The 18,416-nt window shown below is 41.5% G+C and overlaps 1 protein-coding gene across 1 annotated transcript; it reads left to right on the top strand.

The window, feature by feature from the left end:
* Positions 1-1,625: 1,625 nt before the first annotated feature.
* synpra (synaptoporin a) lies at positions 1,626-15,567 on the top strand (the record flags this gene model as incomplete). The annotated part of the gene is made up of 6 exons (XM_079297216.1): positions 1,626-1,756; positions 1,870-1,935; positions 12,733-12,857; positions 13,857-14,055; positions 14,329-14,520; positions 15,316-15,567. The coding sequence occupies exons 1-6, from the start codon at positions 1,739-1,741 to the stop codon at positions 15,565-15,567; spliced, it is 852 nt and encodes a 283-aa protein (XP_079153342.1). The 5' UTR covers positions 1,626-1,738.
* Positions 15,568-18,416: the final 2,849 nt, after the last annotated feature.

Genomic DNA, 18,416 nt, shown 5'->3' with positions numbered 1-18,416 from the left:
CCATTTATAATGTTCTCAGATAACTCTAAAACTCACTCAATTTAATTTACACAACACTATAGGTATTCACTGTGTCTAAATAGAACTGTTTTGGGCTTTACTTCCAAACAAAACCATAACCCATACGGCTATACGACTGCAGGGGGCAGCATTTCAGCTGCTATCGTCTTTGGGTGAAACCAATAACACAGAAACTGAGAAATCACAAGCACATTACATGATGTGTTTTTCCTGCAATATGCTGGCTGAATTTAGGTTTTTAGTGATGAAAACGTATTCTGTCAATGACAAAGGAAAGTATGAAATAAATCAAGTTCCACTGCTTAAGAGTTAGCTAGTGGACCTGAGAACTTGTGTTTAAAGGAATAGATTGACGATAAGGAGAAATTCTTATTTATTTTAAGGAATCAGATAACAAGATTGAATCCACCCTCACATATCTGACGGTAAAAAACAGCCATCTCTGGCAAGTTAAAAAATAGGACTGTTACACTTCTTAAAGCTCACTAAGATATTGTCTCATTTAATCCACACACAAGCAGAAAAAGTAAAATCATATTCAAAAGAGCAGCCCCAGCGCTACGTTTGACCTACACATATGAAGTTTGGCAGGCACATGTATCACATGGAAACTTAAAAATAAGTCTCTTGGCGCTATGCTCTAAACCCAACAGGAAGTCAGTCATTTTGAATTTTGTGTGAATTTTCCCTTCATTTTAGCCATTGCTGCACTCCTCCAAGGTAATTTATCACATCCACTTCAAATTTGGTCAGTACAATCCAAAGACCTTTGTGATTAAAAGTTATCAAAAGCTTTACGTTTGATGGAATGGCGTCACCGTGGCGTGGCAGCAAATTTAAGTGACTCCCCATTAAAGAACAAGCTGATGTAACTCCACTGGACTTGCTCAAATCCATCCCAAATGTGCCATGCTTGATAAAAGTCATGATCTGAGGACGTCAAGTTAATTTTCACTCATAGTCAAAGCGTCACCTACTGGTGAAAGAGAAACAGTATCTGATTTACATGGCATGTACGTAATGTGGTTTACACTTGATATAGAGCAACATAATGCATGTTTGCGCGTGTTCTCTAGCACCACACAGTGGATACAGGAACTGGTGAAGTATTTACAACACAAAATTTCAAATGTTACACACTCCACACGGGAAGAAAAGCCTAAGCCGGCGTCCCACCAGTACCCCCAACATGCGCAAAGGTGCGAGGGCCCATTCATCGCTGCTTGCAGCTTTACTTAATTGTACTTATAATAATGCAAATATATTGACATTGCTGCCCTCTAGCTGCAGCTATAGCAGCCATCGCGTAAATATAACAAATCAAATAATTGCCTTCAACCACATTTTAATTGTTATCATTTAAGCCTTAAAATCCAAACAAATATGTGAGTGTGGAAATATTACAATGTATTGCAAGTAACAGCCATTATTAACCCAAATTGAGAACAATTGAGAACAACAAATCCCTCCAATGACAGAAAATGTAGGCGTCACTCCTCTTTGGAAAGACGAATCCCAGCTTGCCCCCCCCCTTCCGCCAAAAAAAAAAGATTAAACGAAGAGGACTCGGGTTCCTCCGGTTGGAGTCGGAATCTGAGCCGAGAGCCCCGAGCCCCTTACTATTACGCGCGACAGAACAGCAATCGGGTCTTGGCTTGCGGTTTGAGATTGTTTGCATCCAATCAAACAAGTAAGAAAGAATTATCGTGCTGTTGAAATGGACACCGCCGATCAGGTGAGAATCGGCGAGATCATCTGGACTCAGAGATGTGTGATGTTTTGCTAAATTGGCCAAATGTGTCGTTAATTGGTGATAGGAAATGTGTTATCCTCTGTGTCCTTCTGCAGCTTGCATCTGTGGGGACGTTTCAAGTGCTAAAATTACCTCTGGGATTCATCCGTGTTTTGGAATGGGTGAGTTGAAACTTTGACTGTTTCTTGCATGCAATAACTTAACTATGCAGCGTAAATACATCAGCGCATTCTATAATGAACTACAGGGTGCAATGAGAGTCTGCATGTGGGGATGCTATTGCTACGGTGACTGCTTTTGACTTGATAATGCCCTGCTTCTCTCTGTTACAATTTAAACTGCATCAGATCTGTTGGGTTTTGGTGCCTGAATAGTGATGTTTGTGTTACATCCACACGGCGAGGGACCTTACCCGAAATCACCTCGGCTACGATCCGTTTCAGCGTGACTAAATGGCTCAAGTTCATGTCAGGATGTATAGCTCCGTGAGAACTACACGCCAGGGGAAACCGCTGTGTAGCTTTTCAATTAGGCTATGCGTATTTTGGATGCCTTGTGCCAACACCGTGCGTTTTGCGCCAGTCCACAAAAAAAATGCCCCATTTTACTCCAAGTGAAATGATATAACGGGAATCAACAATGAGAACGGGATCCCCTAGCGCTGACTGATTCAATGCTGGGTGCTGTTCTCTCGTGTTTATTGTACAGTGCAGAGAAGCCCAAAGGCAAAAAAAGAGATAAGTGACTGACTTTGATGTCAGTTTAGAGAAACGACTGTAGCCATGAGGGAAGTGTGTGTGTGTGTGTGTGTGTGTGTGTGTGTGTGTGTGTGTGTGTGTGTGTGTGTGTGTGTGTGTGTGTGTGTGTGTGTGTGTGTGTGTGTGTGTCCCACTTTAATTAATGACATCAACTGTGCAGAGAATCCTGAAGTAGCAGAGAATGTCCATAAAAATATATTAAAGATAGATTTTTTTTTTATTGTGAAGGGTGACTCTCGCTCACACTCACTTTCATCAGACACGTGGCACTTTAGCTGAGATAAAGCAGATGTCTGTCAGTGAGGTGAGTTCCCCAGTGTGTCCCCTTTCGGCTGTTTGCCGAATACACATACATACACACCTGAGGAGGCAGGCTACCACCCCACCTTCATGCCACCATTATGAAATTGACCTTTTGTCAAGCCAGTGGGCTTATCAGAAGTGCAAACTATTCAAATCATGAATAAGGTCGGATTCATTCTGCAACCATGTTGTTCGACTGTTCTTCTAGAACCAGAGAGGAAAGGGATCTCCACAAAGCCTCTGCTGGTCTTAGAATGATCTCTCTTTTTCAGCGTCCATCTGTAGTGTAAGTGATGTAACTGGGCTACTTTCCCTCATTTGGCCCGTGATTACTCTCTGACTCATGACAACTATACGGTTGTGGACAGGGGAAGACTTATGGCAGCTAAACAATGGTTATGGTATGGTTACTGTTAGGCAACTAAACAAAACTTGGTTACAGTTCAGGAAAGATGGTGGTCGAGATTAATAAAATAGAAAGTTTTAATTGCAGGTCTGTGACAGGATGCAAACTCTGGTCTCCCACATGAAATGTTACACCTTGTTACATAAAGGCCACATCACTTCCTGGTTTGCACATAAATTGTGAGATGCAGAATCATCCAATACAGATGTGATCTCTCGGGATACTGGACCAGGCTTTTGAGAGCGTCGTTGAAACAGCCTTAAAATACATTTAGCTGAGGTAAATCCCACTTCACAATCATCTTTATTTGCCCAGCACGTGTGCACATACATGGAATTTGACTGTTGTTTGTTGCCTCCCTCTTGATTTACTGACACAGAAAAAGAGAAAACAGCAATCGTGCTTCATTTTCAAAAGGCTTGCAGCAAATGTCTTCCCACATATGACACCAGTAGAAACACATATCTGTCAGTTTGTTTTGTTGACATGCCCTCATGACATTTACCTTGCTAATGATAATGAACCCTTGACTGTATGGCTGACATGTGGACAAACAGAAGCTTGTTTAAAGGTTACGATAACGTCAGTCAAGACAGTTGCAGCAGTTTAGTAGGTTTCCTACATTCTCAGTCAGTACTGGGTCTGCACAAGGAGAAGGCAAATTAATAATCAGCCATGTCTGCAGGAAATTCGCGTGTGTGCATGTGTGTGTGTGTGTGTGTGTGTGTATACGTAGTCCATGGCCTGTTTGGCAGCCTGTCAGTGACTGGCATATTCCGCTCCAAACAGCTGTAAGGCCCCCTCCTCTCCACCAATAACCAACTCATGCAGAAGCTGTCCTTTGAGATGTGCCCAAACTCTTCAGTGTGTGGGTGGGTGGGTGTGTGTGTGTGTGTGGGATGGAAGGCGAAAGGGAACAAAATTGTTCAGTTGATTAAGCACATGATGCAAATGATATACCGTACATGCTTTTTTTATGCACTGGTGCATCATCATGGCTGTTGTATCATCTCACACGGGGTGATTTCACAAGTACTGTCTCAACACAGTGGCTACTACAGCACAACTCAGACTGATGATTCACAAAGGATGAGTCGAATTTATGAGTAAGGGTCGTCCTCTTACCCAAATCTCAGGACTGACCCACTGGGCTATGATGTCATCCTCAGTAGTTCACTGTACACCAATTAACTTTGCCTTCAAGTGTATGTTTGTGTGTCTGTGCAAGATCAAGCTGTGCAACAATAGAATACTTGTCACAGGGGTGGCTTCATATACATAACAATGTGCTAAAAGACTGAGGCTATTGATACAAATCCCAGGCAAAAAGTCAACATGACACATGATGGTCCATGGAAGACATGGAAATAAAGGAGCAGCATTTTGTGTCCTGCAGGGCAGAGTTAGTTTGCATGTTATTACAGTACATTATTTCATAAAAATGGTTGGTTTGGTTTCACAACATATTAACCAATTAGAGGAGAATGGGAAGCGTGAAATCATAATTCCTCTCTGAACACGTTAAACTGTGGTGATCGGGAGCCTTAATACAGTTGAATTGGATATAAGAAAAACGAATGAAACTCAATGAAGTGTAACAAACGTAACGCAAGGCTGTTTGGTTCACCTTACAAACACTATCAGCAAAAGTGACATGTAGTTCCGAATGCCAATTTACTGTCGTTAATTCATCGATTACCGGTAGTTAAGCGACAGAAAATATCTGGTCAACAATTTTGATAATTGATTGTTTATCATTCATCAAATAAAATGCCAAATATATGCTCGTTTCCAGCTTGTCAAATGTGAGGACTTGCTGCTTTTCTCAGTTTTGTATCACAGTAAAAACGAAAACACACGAGAACAAAACAAGCAATTTTAAGGCGTCACATTGGGACCTGGGGTATTGTGATGGTATTTCTTTCACCATCTTCTGACATTTTATAGATTCAATGATTAATGTCTTCCTCCGGCTAAAATGTGTGTGTGTTTCCTGCTGTTTTTGTAAGCCTGGAAATAAAAGAGTCAAACTGGTACATGTGTAGTTTGCATATTACAGCCCAAAACTACACATCCTTGGCAAATGATCTGGGAGTCAAAGCTGGCATGCATATGTTGGCCATTGTAAAAGTAGATATGTGCTACCTGTTATTAGTTTTGCCTTAAGAAGGCATGTCATATAATTCTTACTCTGATTAGTGCAGACATGTTTTGTATTGTAAATTAATTAAATATTTGGAGTGGAACCCTAATCTCCAAACACTACCGGATGAACATTATTTATTTGCAGTGGGAACTTGAGTGAGCTGGGCCATAAATAGTCTGTAGTTATGCAAATACAGCAAAGCCTCCCGTGAATAAAATGCACCACAGGATTAACCGATTTTGACAGCAGGATTGGCAAAGTTCAATTTCAGTTCAAGTTTGTGTTACTACTTCATTGGACTATCATCTTTTTAATGTGTTATTGTTTTTGACAGATTGCTGCACAATTTTCAGTTGGTGCAGGAGCATAAGCACACACACACACATACTAACACCAAAGGGAAACTGGGAGATGCCGATTGGTTGGCCACAGCTGCTGACAGATATCACTAGAGACTTGTCAGGTCAAAGATCTGTTTTTCAGCACTGAAATCACTCAATTCCTTGTGACAAGGGGACACGGGGCTGAGGAATAAAATCACAATTCTTTTAAACGCTTCTAGAGATGGCGCCGGCTGGTGTGTAGTATCGACTTAAACAAAGATCTCAGTGTCATGATGTCTATTTGGTTTGGGGGTGAATCAGAGCACCAATTAAACATTTGAAAAACAATGACATGTTTCATAATAACTATCACAAATTGCTCTACAACTGGTGCATCTGTCAACCCTGAATCTGTCATTCTGATCATCTCAAATATCTCATATGGATAACTTTTTTTACAAAGTAACTAAAAAGTAACTTTAAAAATAAAGTAACTAAAAGAACATGCTATAAATATATTTTTTCACATAGTTATCTGACTTTTTATGATGTCTTTTCGACATACAAACTCTTCAACTGTTATTTGGCTGTTATTTATAGATTCTTTGTCATTAAAGGAATTTGAGGTCAAGCATTTCACTACATATTCTTGTACAACCAGTATTTGACCAATAAGCTTTGAACTTTGGTGAAAGGTAACTTTTGGTAAAACAATATGTTTTTCGACATGCTGTACTATGACTTGTTTAAATTAAGTTGAGTATCTTCAAAAATAAAGTAACTAAAAAAAGCAACTTTCAGCTTCAGGTCATTTTGGGGTTTTTTCCACTTGAATCTGAGTAACATTTCAGCAACAATGTGATCCTATGCTCGGGTTGAGGGTTGTGGGAGCTGGTCTCCTGGATGTATCATGGCCTTTATTGACCATCAGGTCAGAGCTGGACCTCTGTGTCCCTGAGACGACAGTCCGCCATCTGTGACTCAGTCAGGGTCGTCAGGGTCCTGTAGGAGGATATGTCTACTCGAACAAGACATCCCACACGCACAGCGCATGGAGGAGCACAGGTGTCCAGACAGTATGTTCATGCACAAGAGCACGAAGGAATAGAAATGCCACAAAGACACACTGTATTTATATTACAATACACCAACATCATTATAAATGAGATTAAACCAAAGGTAGGAAAAAACTAAGGACAATGAAAAAACAAGCCATCCTAAACTGTCTCGTCTACTTGTTGCATTTAAATGAAATTATAATGCCGAAATGTTTCATTTGGCAAATTATCACTTGATCCAACTAGTGACAGCTCTGTTTACCTAAGTGTCAAAGACATAGAGCAGCACATCTGACAATAAGACTACAAAGTCAGAATACAGGTACATTTGACATTGTTTCTATGGACAGTCTATGACATAAAACACCACCAAAGCCACGCCCCAACGTGTCTGATATTCACACTTCACATTCAACACTCAATAATTTGGACCTCAATCCAAACCTGGTCCTTAACCTGAACAAGTCTAGTATTCATTTTACAAGTGAGACACAGGGTCTGACATGAGTTTGGATCATCTTCAGATTCTTGTGAAGACATATATGAACCCAGCACCACACACACACACACGCACACACACACGCACGCACACACACACACGCACACACACAGTGTGGTTGTATTACATTTCCGTTGGGTGCCCCCAGCTTAATAAGTGCAGTGACTTTCGCCGCAGGCCGCAGGGGCCGTGTTCCAGCTAGGTCACCTAACTAAGTAGCTATATAGAAACCCCATGGGGAGAAGAGGAGATCCAAGAAGGGGCACTGTCACAAAAATGAATAGAGATTTTCTGGCTGCTTGTGGTCAGTCAAGCTTACTGAGGGAGAGATAGTGGGAGAGATGAATCTGGGCTATGCAGGGCACAAAGCTCCCCCAGCGCAGGAAGGGATTAGCCGCCGCTAAATGTGCTACTGATGTTGTTCTGCGGTGCTGCTAGTACTGAAGCAAAGATCAGAACGCTTTCACATAAAGGCTCAGTGAAGTAGCTGGCTTTTTCACACTGATGCAGCAGTCAAGATCAATATCCTCTGATCATTTGATGAGCAGGGAAAAACCTTTTGTCTCAGGTGTGAAAGTAAGGCCGTAACAGGATTTGTTTCTTTGTTTTCCCCATTTTTAAGTGAATTAAAAACAATATAATCACAACAATTTGAGCGAATTATTTTCCATATCTCAACAACTGTATGTCAATTGGGGTGATATCCCTTCTTCATCACTCTAATGTAAAGGTTAACTTAACTGTGCATCTGTCTGCTTACCGCGCTTTATAGTAGAGGACAAGCCGTTTGAAAGAGATATATCTCTCTTTCTCAATCGCTGTCTCTGTTTCATCTTTCTCCTTCTTTATGCCTTCATAAAGATTGTCCTCGATTTTTTTCCCCTCCCAGTCGGTTATGGAGAGGGGCTGAACATCTGAGGCGTCTCCTCCTGAGACAGCCACTTGACAACGCAAACTATTCCTGTTGACTTGAATAGAGCAGGTGGACGGTGTGTGTGTGTGTGTGTGTGTGTGTGTGTGTGTGTGTGTGTTTATGGCATCTTTGTCTGGCTTGTGAAAATCTCAAGTGCCGCTCATCAGCTAATACACCTTATAGCTCGTCTGCCACTTAACGTGATCCTCACCTTGTCGCTACCGCCGTCGCTTCCTCTGCCACTCTTATCACCTTCTCTTGTTCAAGCAGCTCCTCCGTTTTCTCTTGTCAGCCCTTTTATATGATCTATTTTACAGTCAAATGTTCTTCATATACCAAGACGCCATTCCTTAAACACTCTCTGTCTTTCTGCCTACTTCACGCATGTTGCTTCTCTGCCTGGCTCATCTTTTTCGTAAACCCTATTTGTCTTCCTGTTTTTCACAATGGAGGGCTGTTTGTGTTGACACTATAGGTCTGATTGCTGGTGGTTAAGCCCTGAAGCCTGTGCATCAGTTTCCTAATCCTCAGCCAGCCTTCGCTCTTCCACAGTGTTCATTCATGTCTTCATTGCAGCCTCCAACCCTGCTCGAGCTACATTTAAGTCTCAGAGAGAGTCATTGCACTCTTACCCACTCACCTAAATCTGTAGATTATATCACCAGTTGTATTTTTTTAATCTTTGATTGAAGTGCAAATGTACCTCACATTGGTTTGAAAGCAAATAATGGTCTTCAGATAAGTACTGTCATCGTCAAAGCCATGTAGGTCAGTGGAGAAGAGGGCAAACGGCAAAATTCAGAGCAGTTTTCATTCCTGTACCCTGGCTTCTCTCTCTCTCTCTCTCTCTCTCTCTCTCTCTCTCTCTCTCTCTCTCTCTCTCTCTCTCTCTCTCTCTCTCTCTCTCTCTCTCTCTCTCTCTTTCTCTCTCTCTCTCTCTCGTTCCCTGAGCCCAGCTGGGAGAGGCAGATAAACACATGGCGGCGCAGGGCTTAGCAGCCACCCTCTTTCCACAATGTCACGCTCGCCTGTTCAAAAGCCCCAGCCAGCTGCGAGAGAGAGAGGGAGGTTTATCTGGGGGTGATAATTAGGAGAGCGTATTTATTCTCTCGCTCTTCTGGTCACTTTTCTTCTACCATTTGTTTGTTCAAATAAGCACATGCCACAGTCTGCACGTACAGTATTTATCCTTTCAGCTGCATATGATTTAGCTGCATATGTGAATTTGTTAAGCATGTGTGCTGGGAACATTTCTGCGTGTTTGTTTGTGGCCTCTTCTTGCCTCAAAACCAACCAAAATACAGAGAGTGCATCACATAAAAACACTCCAGTAGAGGAATTCCCTGCAGAGGTTCCAGCTGTGCACCATGATGGCCAGGTAAAGCAGCATTCAGCCTGAAGCTGCAGTGAACAAGTGGAAAGTCTAGTCCTCGGTTTATCATATAGCACCTTTGATCTAACTACCTCCTTGAAAAATATGCCATGATGCAACCATAAGCATGCTCCAGAAGAAGACACGATTTCTCAGTGATACATCATATCTTACCAGAAATACGCACCCATATATTTCCCATTGCAGTTATTTAAATCCTGAAGCCAGAGGAAGTGAGCATGTCATTTTTGTACGCCTGTAAAACTTTTAGCAGCGTGGAATTAAAACCTATGTGGGTTTAAGCTGGGGACACGTCTCCACGGCACTGTGGTGGTTACGGTGACTAATTTGTGTAAATGTTGATCTTCACACAAATCTTGATTTGTTATCTGTTGAAGCTTCAAAGTGCATAAAGATTTTGCCAGCTAGACATATATTTAAGAAGAATGGAACACTAAAATTATATATATATATATATATATATATATATATATATATATATATATATTAATAGTGAGAAAAATGTGCTTTATATGAAACAGTAATAAAATACCATACAGTTAACAGGTATTAATATTTGTATTACAGTAAAGGTATAACGTAGTTAAATATACCCCTGTGATATTGATAGTATTTCCTGCGAATCAACACCTCAGTCTGTTAACTATGACAGTAACCAAACTGTAAAGTACTGATAAATGACTGCGGTGACATGTTGGCTGTGTGTGTATATTGACATCTGCCAGATTCCTCACATGTATTTCTCACATATTTAGGAAACACCGATCTGGTTTATAAATTGTGAGTGCAAACACATGCTTGAGACAAACATGCACACAACCTCCATGTACTTCAATAACATGCTCACAGCTCTTGCCAGGATGAGAGTGGGAAGAGTGGCTGAATGATCTAATCACGCTGACACTTTATGAAATAGCGCCCTCAAGAGGCCGAGGGGCATTCAAACTAAAGAGATGTCTCCTCCCCAGCTGCTGGCAAGCTGCACGTCCAGCTGCCTGTAACATGGGAGAGGGGAGGCTCGTGCTAACTAGGCGTCAGGTCTGATTATGGTGATCACGGTTGTGAGAAGTCTTGAGGCTATAGGAGCTTTATATGGGAAACTGGGCTGAGAGGGAGCATATTAAGGGCAGAGGGTGTGTCTGTTAGATGGTTGGATGTGAGCGTCTGACTGTGATCATGTGTTTGCTGCATGTTCGTGTTTGTTGATTATAACCAGAAGCCTGTTTATCTGTCTAATCCTGACTTTGGTTTCAGTCCTTCAGTTTTAACTCATAAAACATCAAACTGTCAGCTGCTGTATTCCCATCAGTCCATTGGCTCCTTCTTCAGTCTCACATCTCTTACCAGTCATGATTATTTCTACCTTAAAACGTGTTGTAACAGATATTCACTTGAGTTGTACCCATTAGCTTCTTACAATTGCATGCAGCCGTTTAAAGGAATATTGTACATCTCATTGCACCGCAGGGTGTGTAGTAGCTCAAATTGAGTCACTTAATCCATTGCATTTTCATTAAACGAGTAAGAATTGTTGCATGTTTTCTAAAAAAGGTACATTGGCTCACATCTTTAGCAGCACTCTCCAGCAAATGTTCACAATGCATTTGCACGTTTCCTCTCCAGCTTCAAGGTTGACTCATTAAACCGACGAAGGTTGTAACCAGCTGGAAATGTCTTGCCTCTTGTTTCAGTTTTACCAATCACTACGTACGAGATGTCATTAAAACGACTCATCACTTTGAGAGCAAAGTGGTGAGAGAAGAGCTAATTATCTCTATCCTTTGTCAAATGAGGCAGGCAAAGTCCAGGCAAATGTCTCTTTGGGCCACTGTATTGTTGGAGTGTTCAGCAGAGGCAACAGCTTTATTTAATCACAGCAGTGGTCGTGGACAGGATGTGTAGGGAGTGCGAGAATGAATGAAATGCATTTTCTCAACTGTAGTGGTTAGAAAAGAGTGCACTGATTTGACACAGTAAAAAGGCAAGGCTCGTCATAACCTTCTTACTGGAAACCAAGAGTTCGGAGCTGATCGTCTTCTGAGCGTCTACAGTCACAACAAAAGCAGAAACAGTGATCTCTTCCTCAAGACCCAGAGGACAGAGGAGGAGACTCTGTCTCTGTCCTAATTCAGCTCGGCCTAAGCACTCACTGCAGCTATTGTAGTCCATGTGCTGATGTAGCCAAATTGCTATCAGCTGGTGTTAAATTGGCTTCACGGTGGAGAAATTGTTGAGATGTCCGTAAGCACAATGTTTAAAAGGTGGGACTGATGACGCTCACTATTCGCTTCTTGGGCTCGTTATAGGAACCTGTGGGAGAAAAATGTATTTTTGTCTTGAAATATATTTGTGTAAAATCATATCTATAATTTGAAATGTATATTCACATTCATACGGTGATCTTGGCCTGTGTCATTGTCATATGTTATTCACATCACTGAGGCAGGGCGTTTGTGTTCTTTTGTCCGCCTCAACCTTGCAACCTTTTTGACACGCAGGTAAAGCAAAGTTCAATGAAGCAACTACTTCACAATTGTGTGCATACGAAACAGGATGCTCTGTCAGGAGCTGAAAGAACAACCAAAGGATTAGGAAGAGACAGGGAGTCTAGGTTTCACTGTACGGAAATATGCGAAACTCAGCTAAATGTAAATATGCACGAACCAAAGTCATCAGTGGGAGGATTTGCTTGTTAACCGTCTCTCTGGTTCAGACGCATCGAGTAGGGGAGTAAGCACAGAGGCCTTGGAGTCTGGGTGAAGATAGAAGGGGGGTGAAGCAGATATACAAGTAAAGCAGGTTTTCCAACGGAGGGGAAAACAAGATCCGGTCACTATGGCCTGCTGCCAGATGCAAACTCAAAAGAAGACGAGTGGGGAAGGAGACTGCGATTAATCAAAAACCCTCTGTTTTGGCATGTCCGTGGTACACATTGTAACTTCTCTATGTGGAAGTTTAGGGACCAAGAGCGAATCAGGAACCTGGGGAGGGAGGGAGACCCCGACTTAGGGCAGAATGGAGGTATAAACCCTTCTTATCTGGCTCTGACCCCAGGCTCATGGCCAAAAAGAAGAAAAAGAAATCGAATCCACAGTAGTCTGTAGGTCTCGTATCCTTGTGCCTTATGTGCGCATCTGATTTTTTTCTTTCTTTGTGCAGCTCTTTGCCATTTTTGCATTTGCGACATGTGGGGGCTACTCTGGGCAGCTGCAGGTTAGTGTCGACTGCATGGAGAAGGCCAGAAGCAACCTCGGTATTGGCATCGACTTTGCTTATCCTTTCAGGTGAGTAAGTGATAAGGTGCGTGAGGAAGCCAGTCACAATGGTACTTGAATGAATATTACTTGAGTGTTATCTGTCAACGTTCAGTGTCTTTTCACATACACAACGGTCTTTTCTTCTGCCTTTCTTAACACACATACATCAGTGCAATCTGTACAGAGTATGAGTAGATTTTACAGCTCAGTGCAGTACAGTGCGATCCCTCCTCTGAGGTATATGGAACCACATTTCAGTTTTCCACATGGAGAACTAATAGTTTTATGGGAATTCACCAGCAAAAACCATGACTGTTTCATGTAATTTGAAGAATACTGGAGAATGAAATGTTCTCATAGCCTTAATGGGCAATGCAATGTTAGTGGGAAATCTGCTGAATGATTTTTCTGATGTAAAAATCATGATTTAGCCAACATAGTCAATATATTTGGAAGCAATGTGGTTACTTTAAGAAACAACACTGTGGCCTGACATCTGCAAGTCTCTGTGAAATAATGTAGGAGGTTAGTCAATTCAAAAATAACATGTGTAGGTGGACACAGGTAGGATTATTTCATTAAAAGCAGCAGATAAAACTGAAACTATCTGTATTGCAACACTCTTATTCACTCAAGACTGGGTGAATAAGAGAGTATGTTTTTTTCTGACTTGTGTGAACTCACTTTTAAACTTAACATACGACATTACGAGGCATTCAGTTCCCGCAAGTTGATCGTTTCAATGGTTTTAATTCCTTTCAGCTTCAATCTGCAAAGAAACATAAAATGATTAACTTCCTGGTGTCATACTGTATAAGGATTGTTTCCACTCATAAAATGTTGTTAGAGGTATTATGCTAAAAGTCAGAAAATATCAGACAGGCAATCGTTAAAGACAGGGATTTTAAGCACTGTATCATCATTTAAAAAGACCTCCTTTGGTGAAACGTATCCTGGCAAAACAATGCTCGATACACCATTTTTTTAAATGGGTTTGACCCCTGTACCTCCCTCTGTGTGTATCAGGTTGCACCAGGTGTCCTTTGAAGCGCCCGCGTGTGAGGGCATTAGGATGGAACGCGTGTTCCTCATTGGAGACTATTCATCCTCTGCAGAGTTCTTCGTCACCATTGCGGTCTTCGCCTTCCTGTATTCCCTCATGGCCACCATTGTCTACATCTTCTTTCAGAACAAGTACCGTGAAAACAACCGAGGACCACTCGTTGTGAGTACAGCGGACTCCGACTGAGGACATTTTCAGTCTTTATTGGGTTGTTACTCAACGTCATACAATGTTACCCTGTGATTCTCAATTAGCTCTATTCCTCTGTTTCCATGTTATACTGACTCTGCCACAGGAATCATGATGCTAGGCATAGCTATACAAAGCAAACCCCATCATGCAACCACTATTTTCACAAAGTAGTAAGAAAGTATTGTTCTGGTTTCTTGCGCTTCATTTTTCCCATATTCTGCCTCTTCTCTCTCATGCCATCAGGACTTCATCGTGACAGTGGTGTTCTCCTTCATGTGGCTCGTCAGTTCCTCTGCGTGGGCCAAGGCTCTGTCTGATGTGAAAATGGCCACTGATCCAGATGAGGTGCAGCTCCTCATCTCTGCCTGCAAAGTCCAGACCAACAAGTGTGGCTCTGTTTATGGGCCACGCTGGTCCGGACTCAACACCTCAGTGGTAGGTTCAACGGATGTGTGTCCCAAAGTATGGTGTTGAAAAAGCAGTTATAACGGAAGCGCTGAAAGAACTTGATGCACTGAGTGAATTTGATGTAGCAGCTAAAGTACTGGAATGACTTGAAATGCCAGCTGAAGTGTAAGTGGTGAGTTGAGTTGAGCTGGAAAACCTGAAAGATATTAGCGCCGGTTCAAGTGTATGAACTGAAAAAAGATGCCACTTGAAGTGTAAGTGCTGAGAGCAGTTGGTGTAAATTGTGTTTGAACTGTCGATGAATGGATTTTGAGAGCGGGAGATGTTTTTATCTTTTGTTCAAAGATGAACACTTGAGACCCGAAATGGTTTGAAGTGATCAGTTGAAGTATGAGCATTGAAAGGAGTTGAAATGTAGAACAGAAAGAGTTGAATGTAGTTAAAATGGCGTGGGGTATGTGTAAGCGGTGAAAGTCGTTGAATTTGTCAGGTGACGTTGAAGTTGAGGGATGCTGAAGAGAAGTTGAAAAGAGCCACAGATTCTTTTGAATTAAGAACAAATAATAATTTTGAATCTTTAAAAAAATGATGAATGATATGAACAACTTGAAAAAAGGGGCCCACCATTCCTACAGAAGCTGAACATTTTTTTCAAGTTTGAATACAATTTCGATGTGAGTATATGAAGTAGTTGAAGAAGAATGATAGCACACAGAGGAATACAATTAAAGATGTAAGAATACAAGAATTTGAGTGTGCATAGCTGTCAAGAATTTCAAATTTGTGCTGAACTTTGCTTTGTTTCATTCTCTTTCCCTTCAGGTTTTTGGGTTTCTCAACTTTGTTCTGTGGGCTGGGAACATCTGGTTTGTCTTTAAGGAGACCGGTTGGCACAAGGGTGCTTCGAGGTCAGCAGGCGGGGCATCTGAGAAACAGACCGGCACCTTTAACCAGCAGCCTTTCAACCAGGGAAGCTTTGACCAGTCAGGGAGCTACAACACCCAGGGAAACCTCAGCCAGCCGTCCGAGTACAGCCAGGTGGGAGGGCCCACCTCCTACTCCAATCAAATGTAGCCGTGCCTTTTTGATTCGTGACTTCTGCATTTTAAACCAGAGCAATGGGGGGGGGGGGGGGGGGCAGATGGTCATAAAAAGGTGTCAGAATACACCCTTTTGGAGATACAAGTATTGTTGGGTATTGTACAAAATGATTAGATTTAGCCTTTTACTCCTTCTCTGTCAGAGGTGTTGTTTGCTGAATGTTGTATTTCTTGTAGTTTGACACTCATAAGTGATGGTCTCTATCTCTGTGCTTGGTAATTGACATTCACTGTTTTGATTGGATTTGCACTGTTGGGGATGGAATAATGGGTTTGTATAATTCTTGTATAATTCTTCAAGTTCCAAAAATGGTGTCGACTCAGTGCACGGTGTCGTATCTGTGCTTTTTCTTAAAACACATTTTAACCTCTAAAAGTTTACAAAAATCATACTGCCCTGACTCATTACTGACTATTACATGTCCAGTATATTATTTTTTTCGAATCTAACTGGAACTATATTTTGATGAGTATTTCTAATTCAGACACAGATTCAGAATATAATTTAGTGAAATGTATGTGTTATATTTGCCATGACAAATACATTCAACTCATGTCTGACATTGATCATGTCAGAAATGTGAAACACTTCAAGCAATAACTGTACTCTGCAAAATACACTACGCAAGGGTTGTTCAGGACAAAAGTACAGTTTGCAACCATTGCAGCATGTTTCTTTCCAGAGTTTTCACTTCTTTATCACACTGTCCTATTTATTTATTTGAATAATGTAAAGAGGGAGATTTTCCCCCTCATTATATATGCTGTACCTCAGCATCCATTGACACTGCTAAAGCCCAGCAAAAAAGCACATCAGCACCACAGTGATAGTAGATGAATAGTGAATGGTGGGCTCATCTACATAACTAATATTGAGCTTTAAAATCACTTCAGTTTTCTACACATTTTAATTAATCTGTGCAATTCATGTATCGTACTATTTAATGGATAATGTCCGGTTGCTGTTTGTTTACATTAATATGACTTGTTCAACCCTGTTTCTTGACTTCCTCAGCATGTTACTTGCATCAGTGTAATAAAGCACATTGAACATCCATGTATGTATAACAGTCTGATATCCATGATACATGTGTAAAGGTCCATTTACTGGCACTTGCAATTAGTTCATTAATGTGGATATTTTACAGGCATTCGTGTTAATAAATTGGCCCATGTAGAACCTGCTCTGCACGTGTCATCTTAAGTACACACTGCACTCTTCACTCAGACAAACTACTGCACACCGAAAAGCATATATTATCATTCTTATTCGTGGTAATGGTGGTTTACTGTACAAAATATCAGCCTAGAGAACACAAACTGTGATAACGAGGCCATCTTGTGGCGGCAGTGCATTTATACCAATGCTCCCTTTAGAGCAAGACAGCATCCAAATACAATAACAGCGGGAAGAAGGAGACCCTTTCTACATTTGGACGTTACTAATTTCATAAATTGCCATGTAGCCTAATCCGTATTCAGTAACTGACTACATCTCAAAGTACTCTGACCCAGCCCTCTTTATTAACATGGCTACATTTCCTGAATAGAACCCAGACCAAGAACTCGACCAAATATGATATAGGCTATACATGGCGGATTTTTCAAAATAAATGTGGGCTTAATTGAGTTACTAAACCCAAGTAGAGATCCAAAGCTCATTCAGCCCCAGGGCCTTGTAGGAAGGGTCATCCAGCCCTGGTTCGCGCAAACAAATGACAATGCAGTTACATGCAATCCACCTGCCAGTGGGCGTTTCATTTCCGTGTTTCCGCTGCACAGCTAAAGTGTCCACAGTCGCACTTGAGCTTTAATTGCCACCCGAGCAGCTGACTCGTTACGGGAAAAAATAGTTTTACTTAAATGGTGAATACGTTAGCGGTAGTGATGGCGAGATGAAGCCTCATGAGGCATCGCAACACTTCAGCCAATTGGTTCGAGAAAGGGTTCATTACTCGAAGCTTCATGTGCACACGATACCACCTACTGGCCAAGTGTATAATCACAGGCAGCTGTATCTGAACCACATAATGTGATGCATTGAATTTTTGTGTCTGTTATGGCTGTTGGGAATGACTGAATTACAAAAATGTATGACCAAATCATTTCTGTACATAAATTATGACATATGTGCATAATAAAATATTTTTTTAATGTATTCTGTGTGTGTACATTTTCCCAAAATGGTAGTATCATATGATATGGCAGGTTGTGTAATGTTATTATGTCACTTTAGGAAAATGGCATGGGCTTAAGCAGGCAGAGGACAGTGAAAGTGCTTGTGGAACTAGGAAGAGGGGACTGAATATGCTTGTGGAACTTGGACAGTGATGTACAGGACACGGGACATTTTATTCATTTTTATTCAGAAATAACAGTTTCTCAACAGTGTTTGGTTTTAAACGATTCCTTTTTTTTTACACAACCTCTCCGGCCTTTGAAAACACCCTTTCACAGGGTACAGAAGATGCTGGCGTGCACAAAAACGCAAGAGCAAGTCTATATAAATTTGCATACAGGAATTTTTGCCTCTCCCAGTAGTCCAGAGGCTTTTCCAGCCTGCTTATATTTGGCTCGGAAAGGTAGCGCTGGACCTCCACAGTGGCATCTGCTGTTACATTTTGAGTCTTCCGTGCCTCCATGACGCTGGTGTCTAAACGATGCCACAGTTTGCTACCTAAGAGGAAACCACAGATCACGTTACTAAGTGTTCTCATCGGAATAATTGATCTCAAAATGTAAAATAATAGATTACCTCCTGTGACATCATGAGAGGTGGAAGCCTGGGGGATTTCCTCTCTGCTTTGTTTTGCCCGTATAATG

This window comes from Melanostigma gelatinosum, assembly GCF_949748355.1.
Source record: "Melanostigma gelatinosum genome assembly, chromosome: 3".
NCBI classification, from domain to species: domain Eukaryota; kingdom Metazoa; phylum Chordata; class Actinopteri; order Perciformes; family Zoarcidae; genus Melanostigma; species Melanostigma gelatinosum.
Note: the sequence above shows the minus strand (reverse complement) of the source record. Positions and strands in the feature narration are given on the sequence as shown.